This window comes from Pleurodeles waltl, chromosome 2_1 (genome assembly GCF_031143425.1).
Source record: "Pleurodeles waltl isolate 20211129_DDA chromosome 2_1, aPleWal1.hap1.20221129, whole genome shotgun sequence".
In the NCBI taxonomy this organism is placed as follows: domain Eukaryota; kingdom Metazoa; phylum Chordata; class Amphibia; order Caudata; family Salamandridae; genus Pleurodeles; species Pleurodeles waltl.
In genome coordinates, this window is record NC_090438.1 from 705,452,346 (window position 1) to 705,466,996 (window position 14,651).

Consider the following 14,651-nt stretch of genomic DNA (forward strand, 5'->3'; position numbering starts at 1 on the left):
TTAGATGACCATATTGACAGATTTCTGCCTGCCATATAATTGGCATTTTCACATGATTATTTTATTTTACAGTGTGATACGGATAGGATTACTTCTACAAGAACCTTTTTGGGCCGCTTTGGTGATGCCAGAGTAGTATTTCACGAGCAGCATTAATTATCACTATCCAGATCGTTTTGTGTGACCCTCCTTGGCCTCCTAATTAAAGTAACCCATCATCGAACTCTATTGCATACATGCTTAGGGCAGATAAATTACTAATCAATTTTTTTTGGGTGGGAACCGAAGGACTAATTATCAATAGATGCTTGGGGAGAGACAAAATGGACTATATAGGCAATGGCACTTTTAGCATATGTTATTATCTAGGATCTTGATTAGTTTACTAACCTTTTGTCAATGTGTTAAATCGATATTCCAGAGCTGAAATCTTACAGGTTTAGGATAGCCCCAGGACGTTTACTACTTACAACTGCTCTACTAATTGTAGAGCAGGAAAAGTTGGTAGGGGTCAAGTGAAATGACCTGCCAAATATAGATGATTTTGTATCGTACTGTAGCTCTAGCGGGTATTCAGGTGTCCGGCGGGGGGGAGGGACGGGGTGGGGGGGCGTTGTGGACAGTACTTAAAGCCTTATGTACACAAGCGCTTTTTAAAGCAACTTCCCTTGGGGTTTTTCTTCCCATGCATCTTGATGTTTTGTAATTCGAAACTTAATACAATTAAACAAAGACCAATCCTACTGTTCCAGTGTCACTGCAAACAAGAATTCAGGGGTACCCATGATCACCACTAGAATTTTCAGAAGGCGCACACAACTGACAAAGCAATGGTGCTCAGAGACTGTTTTGGATAGACAGGTTTAGGGTGCTTTTGTGGGATTCTGATTAGACTTGCATATCAATGCAACATCGCATTCCTTTCCTTAAAAATGTTATAAAATACAGTTATAACATGTAATATAATCTGTTAATCCTTTCTAACAGACTTGAGAACTTTAGTAGTTTGAGAAATTGACTTATTCATACTATCTGTATTGTTTTTCAGTATCTCTCTCCGCTAACTATCTTATAATTAAGGCTCCGCTCTTATGGTATTTATTTTAATATCTCCATTTGTATTTATCCATATTTATTTTTTAGCAATCTTATCAGTATTTATTTTGTGATTTGTAAATAAATTCAGTTGTAAAATCACATATATTTCCTCATTTAACTGTTAAAGGAGCACTCGTATTTTGATGCCTGTCGTGTTTTAGCAAATTAAACAGCGAAATATAACACATTTTAACTCCCCATGCTATCTATCTGTTCAGCTGTTAGCCTGGAATTCATGAAAAACGGCATAGAGAGGCACTTAAAAGAAGCCCAAGTGTCTGTATTTTTCTGCTTCTATAAATAAATGTAGACAGAAAACACATTGTTTTCTTTCTATATTTAACTGTAACAAAAAAAATCTGTAACAACGGAACACAGGGGCCCTTACTTATATTACGTACTAAGGAGTTGATTTCTTTTCATCAGAGGACGCAAAGAAGCAGAAGGCTTTTGCCTGGGCATCACATGTAGGACATCTTGGAGCATCCCAGTAAATACTCACAAATAGGAAGTAGTAGTACATCTTTTCAAAAAGTGATATTTTCTTTAATTTTAATATAATGTACATTTAATATATAAAAACATGTTGTTTCTGTAACATCTGGAGAGGTGCGTGAAGAGCAGCTGTCTTCCCCGGTATGCTGAAACATGTAAATCACAGGAAGAAAATTCAAATCAAAGATCATATTATGGATTGTGCGGCTTTTCCATCATCTTTAGCGCCAGTCTTCCAACCATGAACAAACTGCCAAAGAGACATAAAAACAAGTTTTTACCGACATACTGTACTTAAAAAAACATTTTCCCAAAAGGTAGCTATACAAAATGTTTCTTGAGATCAATAAGTGTTTACATTCATTTCCAAACAGTCAACTTTAGAAGCATTAGCCCCTGAAATTAATTACAACAAACAAATTAGGGTCTGGGTTTCAAAATATTCAACTTTACTTCCTTTAAGCCGTTTCTTCTCAGCTTAGACGCATCATTCATTGATAAAATTAACAGTTATCTAGCTACTGAGGAAAACATTCTACCATCTACAAAAGACTGATATAATCAACTGGAAAGACGAAAACCAATGATGTGACTTTTTTGAGCCTTTCAAAATGTGAGGTGTGGAATTACAGCAGGAATAACGTGGCCTATGGGGGTTTCAGTCTGTTGAATTTGATCTTTTAATGTGTTCGGCGTTTAAAGCCAGGTGAGGCGCTCGTGGTTTACTCTGACGTACAAATTACCTGAAACTGTGTCTAGATTGGTCAATCCATCCATGTGTGTTATTTATAGTACAGAATGAATCCAGGTACATGTGTAACCCCGGACCATGTAGCTTAAAAGGGATATAGATTCCCACATCTGAACAACCAAGCACTCTTTCTTTTAGCAAGGTAGTCACCTTTGTGTTCACAAACGTTTGACTACAACTTCTTTGTGTACAAGGACTCAAAAGGAGCATAGAACTAATATAATACTCCGGTGGTTAGATTGCAGAAAGCTTTCAATATCAATGTGGTTGTCAGACCCTATGCAGGTGGGCATGCAGCGGCTTCTGGCAACAAATGTGGTAGTGTGCCACTGGTATCATGGACCTTGAGCTACTATAGACTTGCAAGCTGGACGATGTACACCCTTTCTGTACTTTACTAGGGCAGCGAAGATTATCTGTCCAAGGCTTCATAGTGGAGATACTGTGTGTTGCAACAACTCCGAACTCAAACAATCAAGCAGACAACTACTATCCAGCCCAATATGTCTTAGTAAAATGAAAATACTTTAATATCACAGCATACTGGAATACTACTCAATGAAATGTTGGATATGACTACAAGGTTAACTTCTCTCACCTAAGGACACTTAACTAAGCAATAACCCCAGACTACAGTGATCCTTAAAGTCTGTGATCCTCAACTCGATTCTAGGCAAGATGAGGCAAGGTGCAAGTTCACTAAGCAGTCTTCTCACCAACAACTTGTGGGCCAAGTATAACAATCGTTAAAAGTCTCAATAATAAAGATTGGTTCCTACTTCAGAATTATCTTTGTATGTTCACAATACAGTCTTTCAATCTATGGATGCCAGGCTTTGTGTTTCCTGCTCTACGGAGACATGGCTTGGCTGGCACATGTGCTCAGAGTCTGCATCTTCTTGGCATCACTCAATCGTAACCACAGTCTTACTCCATTCTCACAAAACTAAAGATTTAGGGCCAGGGCAGAATGATTGCTTTGGCTACGATGGTTCCTCAGGTTTATGCCTCAAGTTAGCATCTGAAGCACAAGTCATTTCACCACGCTACAGGGGTGTCAAAATGCAGGTCGCTGTTGGGTTCAAACTTTCTTTACAGAGTTCAGCACAAGAACCACGCTCTAGGAGACCAAATGACCCCTCATGACTCAGTCTGGTCCAGGCACAACCCACCTTGTCAGTGGGCTTCCTCTGGCTGTTCCTCACACTTTAAACATAGCTGGACTTCTCCTCCCGAGCAGTTTCTCCTCACAGTTGGCTCAAGCACTCTTTTTCCCACCATTAGAAGGAAAACAGGCTTCTAGGCGCTAGGCAGACCCACAACTTTTCAAGCAAGTTATGCAGACTTCAGGTGGAAGGTTACCTCTGGAAAACTGGCTATCATGTAGGCACAAGCACAGTTCTCACACTAGCAAATGGAAAACTCTGTTCCAGTTACAAGGTCTTCCTAACCAAGGAACTAAGTGGTTGGTCTGGGTCCCATTTTTATACTTATTTTCTATGCAGGGAATGTGGATCCACCATTTAAGGTCAGTTTGATGTGGTTCCCTTTTAAATGCAATTTTCTAGCTAATGGGCAGATATGGCCCTTGCGCAAGGTGACAATTCTAACAGGAGGGACACATAATGCTGGCTCCAATTAGGAGTATCCAAAAACTGTCACAATAAAGTGTGAAGACTGTAATCAGCCTTCCTGAAGTAGCAAATGGAAACAGACAAAAGCCATGCCTAGAACCTTTCACACCTTCAACATACTCTGCTGACTCACCCTCCTCTCCCATCCACCGAATGGCAGTGATCAGGGAACAATCAACAATCCCTTGCTTAAAGGTTTTTATAGAATTTCGCTCATACATACAACTCACACTGTAAGTCAGCACAAAGGTCAGGAAGTCACACTGAATGGAGCCTATACTCCAGAAGTAGGGTCAGGAGGCCACACTCTCAACACAGAAGTAATTTATGTTAGTGATAGTCTTCAGCACTGACAGAACTCATTTTCAGTCTTTTGAGATATCAGTACTGGTCCTTTACTTGAATGTGCTCTAGCCGAGGTCAGGATCTTTAAAAGATTCCAGGAAAATAAATAATATGCATTGTCACATTTTAAAGATGGTTCCTACTTACCCCAACTCTAACCCATCTCTAACCTGGCTTCAACTAATAGATTTACTACTCATTCAAGAATGAGGTTTATAAACCTGTCCGTTTTACTGGATTTACTAAGTGACGGCTACAAAGTGCACTGCAGACAATAAAGGTGATCATTTTGGAGTTTACAAGTAGTCTTCTATGAAAGAAGCCTTTCACTAAGATGTTAATTCTTAGACAAAGCAAGAGAAATGCAGACATTGGCGGACTGCATACAGTTAATACCCATTATGAAATGTATTTCACAATGCTACCAGCTAAAAACCGATCCAAACAATCATTTTTTTTTAACTTTTCTTTGCCCACGGGGCAATCAGATTAGGATCTTCAATGTGAACTGTTGATTTAGACAAACTTGCCCCGGGTCATTTTACCACGCTATCTGCTTGGGAAGCTCCATCCACATCAATTCCAGGAGCTCTCAGGGGAAATAATGATTGCATTATTTTGCGCAACTAACAATAGTATCAAATTTGATTAAGTTCCAGCCTTTGAAAAATGAGAAGGTATAGAAGGAGTTGGGCGCTCTCTGGTTCCGAAGAATGATGTGGGAAAATGTATCAGCCCTCTGAAAATGTGTGGCTCTTAGATCTAGTAACTATGCAGGCGGCAGGGGCCTGGGAAAGGATACAGGCTACTTTCCGTTGGCACCAATGCTGCATAGGTCTCTCAGGCATTACTTGAGGACATCCAGAGTTTCTTTCAGGATATACACGATGCGGTCAGATGGAAAAGCAGATAGCATTCATGTCTGCATTGCCGGAGGTGGTCTAAAGTCAGGTGCCATTTCAGCTGATGGCGACTGCAGCTGCGCCCTGGCATTTCAAATGCAAAGCAGGAATTTAGAGGATGGGAAAAATAATACTTTTGAAGCCATCATTTATGGCCCAAAACCTATTTGGGCCTCATTTGGATGCCTTTACTTGACTATCCCAGCTTTCAAAGCTTCCTCCTAGCAAACTCGCTTTTTTTCAAGTTATAAAAGCTCAACACAAGGTTAGCTTCAAGCCACGTACATAAGGAGTCGTCCACAAAGCCAACCAAAGTCCCAGAAAGAATCACAGACTTCTATATGTTGGTGTTCACATTCCAAAGAAAGGTTACTAGGTGGGACGTTTAAGAACGTCAGCAACCTATTTCCAGTGGTTGGGTGATGAGCTTTGCAGTAGAAGGCTACCAATTAATCTGTATGCTGCGTCTTCCCAAGGTCAACATACTCTCGCCTTCTGGTCCTCCGCTGGATATGCTTCTCTACATTTAAGTTCCAGCACTTTGCAACCTTTTTTTAGGTGCAAGTTTGATAATTTACCACGGGGCCGCTGGAGGTTTTCTTTTGTAGCTCTTTATTCTAAAATGCACTATTGAGTCCAGCACTTCACTGACCCATGTGGTAAAAGGTGGTAAACTCCAAGGCATCCACTGTCAAATCATTTGTACTGTTGGTATCGGGAGGTGGTAGTTCACTAAGAACGCTTTAAGTAGGCTGACATAATTTTCGACCAGGAGCACCCTTTTACATGTGTCATTTGTGCTTAATGAGCACAAATTATTGACTTGCAGTCCGAATGCAATACTGTGGTGATCTAGCCACAGTACCTTGATCGGTCCACTAACCATTATTCTATCATTACTGGTAAAGATTAGTTCAATTAAATGACATTTATGTGTGGAGGTGATGCTACTCCCACAGTGAGGGCACACATCTAGTCTACCGTGAATTTACTTTCCCTGCGTTTATTATTGTCAGTACGAAAGAGTTGCAGGAAAACATGCAAAGTCTACTGTAAATTATGACATCTGACAAGGGCAGCACAGGGTTAAGGCGCAAGGAACTTAATATCCTCAACAGACCACACCCAATAAAGTTGAACCCCCCCCCCCCCCCAATTACTGCTAGCAACGTCAAAAGAAAATATTCAATCCAAAATGTTTCAAAGTCGATTTCTGATGCGAAGAAACCCAAACCTTTCCGTGTAAAAAAAAAAAAAAAAAAAAAAAAATAATAATAATAATCCAAGCAGGGCCCGTGTCCCGAGATCATGCATGTGATGGCATCATGTAAGCTCAAAGAGTCTTAAGTAAGCCTCAGCATCCATTCCTCCTTGAGTGGTGGAATAAAGACTGGAGACTTCTATGCTAATGTTACCAGACATAAAGGTAACAAGGTCTGTAAGTGAATATCAACAGGCAACCGCTGCAATAGAGGTTTTCAGCCAATAAGATCTGTGCCTGGCCGCTATTTGGAACCACCTCTTAAAATAGATTTTGCAAATAGCCCAAAAGACTTCAGTAGGAAGCAAACAGATGTAAACAAAAGTAGAAGCTAACTGCAAACACAACTGTCACAATTTCACGATTTTATCCAATGTAAAAAATAAATACCTTGCACCAGCAATTAATCCTGCAGGCATGAACTTTCCAGAGTTGTAGAACCGGAATCCCATAACACCGGATAGGGTACCGGAAGCAACTATAAAAAGAGAAGTGCAAAGTTTAAAAAAAAAAAAATAGAAAAAGAAAAATTGCATGCGGTACATGGCCACACACAAGATGCAGTAGTCTGTCTAAAAGCATAAAATTGGAAAATACAGTAGAATGTTTTATTTACAAATAAAAAATAAATCATTTTTTCTGAAATTATTTCTCTTTTTATGACTCGCTTATGTGGTTTCCAGGGTTTCAACACCTGGGTGGAAAGAAAAGTATATCTAGGATACTTCAAGCTGTGGGAAATTCTTCAAGAAGTATAAGATTTACTTACCTTACCCACACGCTAGACTGTGTATTGCCAAAAAGCTGCCTTTTTACCAATTTGGTTTAATAACAAACAGTTTAGAAGTGATGTGCTGACGACTCATTCTGCAAAACACAACTCCATATATGTCTTAGTTTCTTGCCACTGAAAGATGGGTCGGTTATGTCAATTTGCTCAACGTCCTAAGTTTTCCAACCATGTACGGAGTCGTGTTTTGCACTATGAGGAGTCAGCCCTTCACTGCTGTACCCCATCACTGATTCAATAAAGTCAAGTCAGCAACTTATAAAACTCGCAGCACACATAAAAATAAAACCACTAAATCATTTTAAACATGTTTGTGTAACCTCTGCCAGTTTCCTAATCTTCTACCCATACCTGATGACTACCTTCCCAGCCCTAGGTGCACCAGGAGGCAAATTGACTTAACAACCTCTACTGGCGTAGGGTCCAGTTGTGCTGACATAACCGATTCTAGAACTGCTTGAATAATCTATATTGTAATTCCAGTTCCATAAAGATGCTGCTTTTTTAAATGTACATTGTTTCTTTTTGTGGTTTCGTAACAAAACACATCAATACAACAAAAAGGTACCACGACTGAGAAACAGTTACTTCTCCCAATGCCTTGCAATAGCATGACTTATTAAACCATACAATACATGAGAGCCAATAGAGTAGTTGGCTTTTCCTATGTCTACATCACAGCTCCTGTAGACACAGAAATGCAGCATATTTCTTCCGGCCTTGGGTTGCATGCAAATATCCCTTCTGCACCTGCAGGTCTGTCTTACTTAAGAGAGGGTACTTCCGGTGAGTCAAATGCCCAGTAGGACAGTAGTATTAGAGGAGGGAAAGCAGAGGTCGACTGTAGTGCTCTTTGAAACAATGTATCCATCTGGATTCTAGACACCTCTGCCACTTTACAACAACTCGTATGCCTTAACCTCTCAAACCTCATTATCCAAACACCTGTGTTTCGAAGAATGGTTAGCTAACATGTCTGCAGATGAGAGGAATGGTGGGCAGATGAGGTGTCCGTAATATCTGTATATTAAGGAATTTGAGCAAAAGAACACCTGTTCCTCGTCAGTAACCTGTCCAATTGGAGCTCCATCCTGTTCCCGCCTACCATTACTACAATCAATCCAACCATACCAAAAAAGTTGCTCACTTCATGTTTTGGAATACAATGTATTTATTGTGCATGTATGTATGCAATATTTGAATAGCATGGAATCAGCTGAAAGACAGTAGAGCACTGTACATGGTCACGGTCACAGACAGTCAAACAAGTCATCAAAGTGGTAGGTGGTGAAGTGGTAGATGGCAGAGTGGCAGGTGGGTTCTGAGAGTGGAAGTACACTGTAGAATCTTTAAAGAGTTGTGTCTTCAATTAATTCTTAAATGAGATTAGGATTGGGCTCAATCTGGGAAAAAATGGATACTGGGTTCCTGTTCCAGAGACTTCTACCTAGACGGGGAAGACCTGTTGCAGGTCAAAACAGGATAACGTGAATGCTTTTGCATTTGACTCTTACTTTTTCCCCACATGGCATTTGGGCACCTAGCTGGCCACCTGCTGTGGCCTCCAGTTCCTGCTTGTTCCAGCCTGATCCAGTTGCCGCTGTTTGACCTAGTTACACACCTGCTGACAGGATTTTCCCTATTCACAGTTATACCCAACAGAAGCCAAACACCAGGACCTACTTGATGCAGGTTGCATAGAGACTGCGCAGTGGAACTACCGCTGACATGTCAAAGGCAAACCTCTCTGTGCCTCTCCATGCCTTGACCGTGCCATGGCCCCACGACTATCCAATGCAATACACCAACCACAGCTGCCACTGGAACCAACGAATGTTGTGACTGCTCCTCTACGCCCTCAACAACACACGCCGGCATACGCACTGCTGCTGCGCATCCCCAGGAACCACAGTATGATCTTTCTCCTGCACCCATTGCGATTTCAGCTGCAACACCTCAGATGCTGACACAACCACCTCTAAACAACTGATGCTTGCTGTCAAAACCCACCCCCAACCACTTATCTGTCATGCTACACAAACTCCAATCCCTTGAGAAACACTGCACCGAAGTTTGGGACCTCCTCAACAGCAATACACCAGACCATCTATTCCTGACGGAAACATGGCTCAACCTAGCCTCTAACCCAGACATTGCCGCAGGACCAACCCACACAGCAGACCACACCTTTCATCCCATTTTCTCCTCCAACAACAGTATCATCACCACCCACAGAACCTCACTCACATGGTGCGATCAGTACATCATACATTTCAAGATACCCGCCCACCAGGCTACCCCACCAGAACATTCCCAAAGCACCATCAAGAAACTAGGGCAAAATATCTGAAGAAAATTGGACCAAAACCCTACAGGAAAGCCCAGCAAACAACCACAGAGAACTTTGAAGTCAACTCCAGATTCCTCAATATATGGCTCACTGACTGCACCTACGGCAACGCTCCCACCAGAAGCAAGGCCTCAAAAATAAAAAATAAAAATAAACAAACGTCCAAGCTGTAACACAAACGACCTCAAGAGTCCAAGCGCCAATGCAAACAACTTAAAAAAAAAACACCAAAAAAAAAAAAAAAAACACTAAAAGATCCATTTATAGAGCTGCCCTCAACCTCTAACACCAACAACTCCGAGACACAAAGAAAAAGTCCCCAACTCTCAGATTCAAAGTCAGTCCCAGCAATGCCAATGAACCCTTCACCATCATTAAGGAGTTATCCAGCCCCATAGCAGCCAACAACTACATCATGCCATACCAGGCTCTCTGCAAGAACCTCTCAAACTTCTTTGAACAGAAGATTGCCAAGATCCACAGCATACCGATATGAAAACCCAGCAGGACACCTATCTCATCACCAAACAGCAGCTAAGCAACTGGAAGCCCCTCTCAAATGAAGACACAACCAACCTGATGAATACCATACACTCAGGAGTCCCCCTCAGACCCATGCCCCTACTTCATCTCCAACCTTGGGAGAACCATCATCTCCCTCACGGCTATCATCTACTCCTTCATAACCACTGCCACCTTCCCATCTTGCTGGAAAAGTGCTCTATTGAAGAAACCAACAGCTACCGACCCATCTTGCTCCTGCCTTTTCCAGATAAAGTCATGGAGAAAGCCATCAATACCCAACTAGCAAACCACCTAGAACTCCATCAACTCTCAATCTGGCTTTTGCACCAACCACAGCACAGAAACAGACCTCACTGTGCAGCCACAGATGACATCAGAAGCATCCTCAACTCAGAAGAAACGGCCACACATCCTCCTAGATCTCTCCGCAGCTTTCAATATTGTCTCCCACAATTCACTCATCGAAAAGCTTCAGCACCTGGTCCTCAAATGGACATCCTTCTTCCTCACGGACAGAACTCAACAAGTTAGACTTCTCCTCTACACCTCAGAACTTAAGACATTCATCTGTGGAGTCCCTCAAGGAACGTTGCTCATCCCAATACTCTTCGATGTCTACAGGATGTCCCTCATGGACATCGTCTGAGCCCATGGCATCAATACAGTATCCTACACCAAAGACACACAGCTCATCCTTTCCCTCCAAAGCAAACTTCGCCAAATGCACGAGCAGCTTCGCTTCTTGGATGAAAAACAACTGCCTCCATCTCAACACAGACAAAACTGAAGTCCTTATTTACAGTAAAAATCACTCCCCTGAGAAGCCTCTTAGTGGCCCTCGAAGCTTGCCCCACCCTCCCCATATAACCCCCCCACCCATAAAGGCCATGCCAAGAACCTCAGGATCATCCTGGACACCAACCTCTTCATGAACAGAAAGATCAATGCTGTTCCTTCATGCTTCCACATCCTGTGAATGCTATGCAAGATTTTCAAGTTAATCCCACTTAACACCAGACAAAAAAGTCACCCAGGCTCTTATCACAAACAGACTTGACTACAGAAACGCCCTCTAGTTCAGAATCCCAGCCCTTGTGCTATGCAAACTCCAAACCACCCAGAACACTGTCAGACTCATCCTGAACATCCAGTGATATAACAACATCTCTCCACACCTCAACAATCTCCCCTTTCTCCCAGTACAAGAAAGGTGTATGGTCAAGCTACTCACCCATGGCTGCAAAGGTCTTCACAACACCAGCCCAGTGTCCCTCACCTTCTACCAAGTCACCAGACACCTTTGATCTGCATCCCAGGCAGGAGCACACCTTCCTCGCATCAAGAATGTTGGGAGCGGAGGATGCTCCTTCTCATACCTCACAGCCAAGACCTGGAACGACCTCCTGCAACACTTTAGAACCTCCTCTACCTCATACATTTCCAAAAGAACCTAAAGACATAGCTCTTCCAGGCTAAACAAGCAAAATCTCCTCTGCCTGTCTAAGGCCGGCCCTGCTCAGTGCCTGAAAACCCTCCCAGGTGATTAACATGACAAACACCACAACACAACATTCTCTCTCCATTTAAATTCTGCTCCAGAAGCAGTGAAGATAAGAGAGAGAAGGAGGAGGAGGGCTGCCAGCTCACCAGCTCCAAGGTCACTGGTGAGTCTCAGTACAAAAAAACTGGAATGCATGGACGGCGAACTAACTTGTGGTCTTTTACATTATATAACATTTAATATTCCTGCATTCCTTCTCTGCCAAAAGTTCGCTCCAGTCTTTAGACACTTCACAGAGCTGCGAGTACTAAAGGGAAGATTTAAGGCACAAACTCAACAGCACCCACTGTGACTGCAAGAGTTTCAGCACCAAAGAAACAAGGAGGAGTAAGTGGCATACTGGTGGTGTCCACACTGGGTGTCAAGTGCAAAAACTAGATTGCCACAGTGCCGTCTGGCCAGCGAGCAGACCAAGCTACAGGTTTTCAATCAGAGGAGCACAACATATCAGTATAGTAGGAGATGTTCGCTCTGGGAAAAAAATAAAATGCACACAAGTAACTATCATAATATATTTAACACTCAGACAAAGTACAGAGCTAATAGGAACTCTTGCAACAAAATATTTTATTACCAGGGACTAATGTGAATCAGCAATTTATTTTCTAAAACAACAAGCTCAGTAATGCCATCATAAATTAAACAGCTAGCATTGTCTACGCTTTGCTAAAGAAGCCAGTTTTAATGCGAAAGCAGGTTTTAAATATTACTAGACTGTCATGGTTAAGAAGCCACTTTACAAGATATAAATACAAATGTCTGCTTGCTTTGCTCAAAACTAGAAGGGAAGGTTAAAGTCTTAGTTATACTGTGACAAATCAGGAGTCCAAATTGATATTCAAATGCTGGTCTTGTACACTTCTACTACTGACGGCAAGTTTGGAAAATAAAATAACCTGGTAGAAATGATTAGTGAAACAGAGGTGAATAAAAAGTATAACTGCACATGCTTACCAGTCCTGGATGAGTTAGCTACTAGACGGGCGCCTAACTTTGGTGGCCTGTCTTAAGTTGTTATGAAATGAAAGAGGCCTACCCTTAATGACCAAACCAGAGGTAACTTCTTTAACAGGCAGTAAGGAGGGCCACATTCTGTTGGACACTGTAACAAAAAGGAAACGTACAGGGAAATAGAAGAGTGGCCTGGTGTGTGGTGAGCACCTGTGGCATTATCACCTTATACCAGGTCCAGGTATACCCTGTTAGTGAAGTGTAGGAAGTGTCTACGAAGCCAGGGCTCTCTAGAGGTAGCTGTGGATGAACAGCCAAGACTTATCTAGGAAACATGCAAAGTTTATGCAATACCACTATAGTCACACAGCACTTACACACATGAAAGAACCACACAGTGTTACAAAAATAAAAAGGTACTTTATTATGGTAACACAAATAATAAAATACTGTATAGGCAATACTCCACTAGCAGGTGAGTAAACCTACTATTATATATGCATTAGTAATAGAAAACAGTAAAATAACAGACAATAAGGGAGACCCTAGGGTAGACCAAACCATATACTAAGTAAGTGGAATGCAAAAGGCAGTCCCCCACACAAGGAAGTGAAATCTGTAGAGAGGAGCTGGAGGAACTATGAAGCCAAAAGGTACGTACCTGGGTGCCCCGCCAGTGACCAGGACAGAAGAGGCAAGTGCGTGGTTTTTCCCCAACCCAACAGGTAAATTTTGTAAAAGGACTGTGTAAGACCCAAGCAAGACTGGGAGAAACCAAAAGGTGGATCCTGAGAGAAGAAGACCTGCAAATGAATGAGACCAAGTCCAGTTCGAGGTGGAATGGTTGGCTAAGGCAGGAGCCACTCTTCTGGAGTTGCAGGACCAGGTTGATGGTGAAGGCAAAGAGTCAGCTGTGCAGCACAGGAGCAGGAAAAGAGTTCCAGGAGTGATGCAGTCGATGCCCCACGTTGGAAGAAGAGTTGCAGTCTGTCAGTGGTGTAGAAAAACACAAGAACAACAAGCCTTGGCAAAGGCAAGAGTCATAGGTGAAGAGCTGCAGAGCTGCTGGGGACCAGGAATTTCCAAGGGGACTCAACCCAAGGAAGGGAGTTCCAGGCAACCCTCAGCAGTGAGGAGAGTCAAAAGTGAAGGGTGCAGCCCCCACAGGCAACTTACAGGCAGCAGGCACAGAAGTCGCAGTGAGGCTCACTCAGCACACATGGAGAGGAGCCCCAAGTTGCTGGAGCAGCAGGCAGGAGACTGTGCTTTGCACAAAAGATTGCTGGAGGTTGGAGCTACACGGAGCCTGAAGATCCCTTGAAAGAACAGCCAACAAGCCTTGGTAGCTGCAAGAGTCGCAGTGCACAGGGGTACTGTCCTGCAAGGAGAGGCAATGGCTTGCCTTCTCCCAAGTTGGAAAGCTGGTAGAGAGGACCAAGGGGACCACTCCAGACCACCACCTGTGTTGCAGGATCCAGACAGTTGTGCAGGAGAGAAGGTCTATGCAGCCAGCAGTCATTGCAGTTGGTGCCTGCGGATGCAGAGGAATGACTCCTTCACTCTAAGGGAGATTCCTTCTTGCTTCTTGTGCAGGCTGAAGACTCGTCACCCTCAGAAGATGCACAGTCAGGGAAATGATTCTGCTGCTGGAAGGAGGTGGTAAAACAATGTTGCAAAACGGAGTCATTGCTGGAGTTGCAGATTGTCGGTTCCTGGAGAGTCCAGTTGCAGTCCCGGTGGCCAGAAGATGAAGTAAACGATGCAGAGGGGTCCTGCTGGAATCTTGCACGTCAAATCTGAGGACCTACCCAGAGGGAGACCCTAAATAGCCCAGGAAAGGGGATTTGGTCACCTAGCAGGTTGACCACCTATCAGGAGAGGGCTGTGACGTAACCTGCCTGACCTGGCCTCTCAGATGCTCCCACGGGCCTCTGCCCATCTTGGATTCAAGGTAACAGAATCAACTGGCCACCTGAAGGAGCTCTGGA

The 14,651-nt window shown here is 42.9% G+C and overlaps 1 protein-coding gene across 2 annotated transcripts in view; it reads right to left on the reverse strand.

The window, feature by feature from the left end:
- Nucleotides 1–1,620: 1,620 nt before the first annotated feature.
- Nucleotides 1,621–14,651, reverse strand: part of TMEM14C (transmembrane protein 14C) — a 54,824-nt gene continuing 41,793 nt past the window's right edge. For both annotated transcript variants that reach the window (XM_069217009.1, XM_069217001.1), the window contains exons 4-5: nucleotides 6,877–6,964; nucleotides 1,621–1,843 (exon numbers count right to left, since the gene is read on the reverse strand). In XM_069217009.1, coding sequence (XP_069073110.1) covers nucleotides 1,786–1,843; nucleotides 6,877–6,964 — 146 coding nt within the window. In that variant the 3' untranslated portion in view covers nucleotides 1,621–1,785. The remainder of the gene's footprint in view (nucleotides 1,844–6,876; nucleotides 6,965–14,651) is intronic.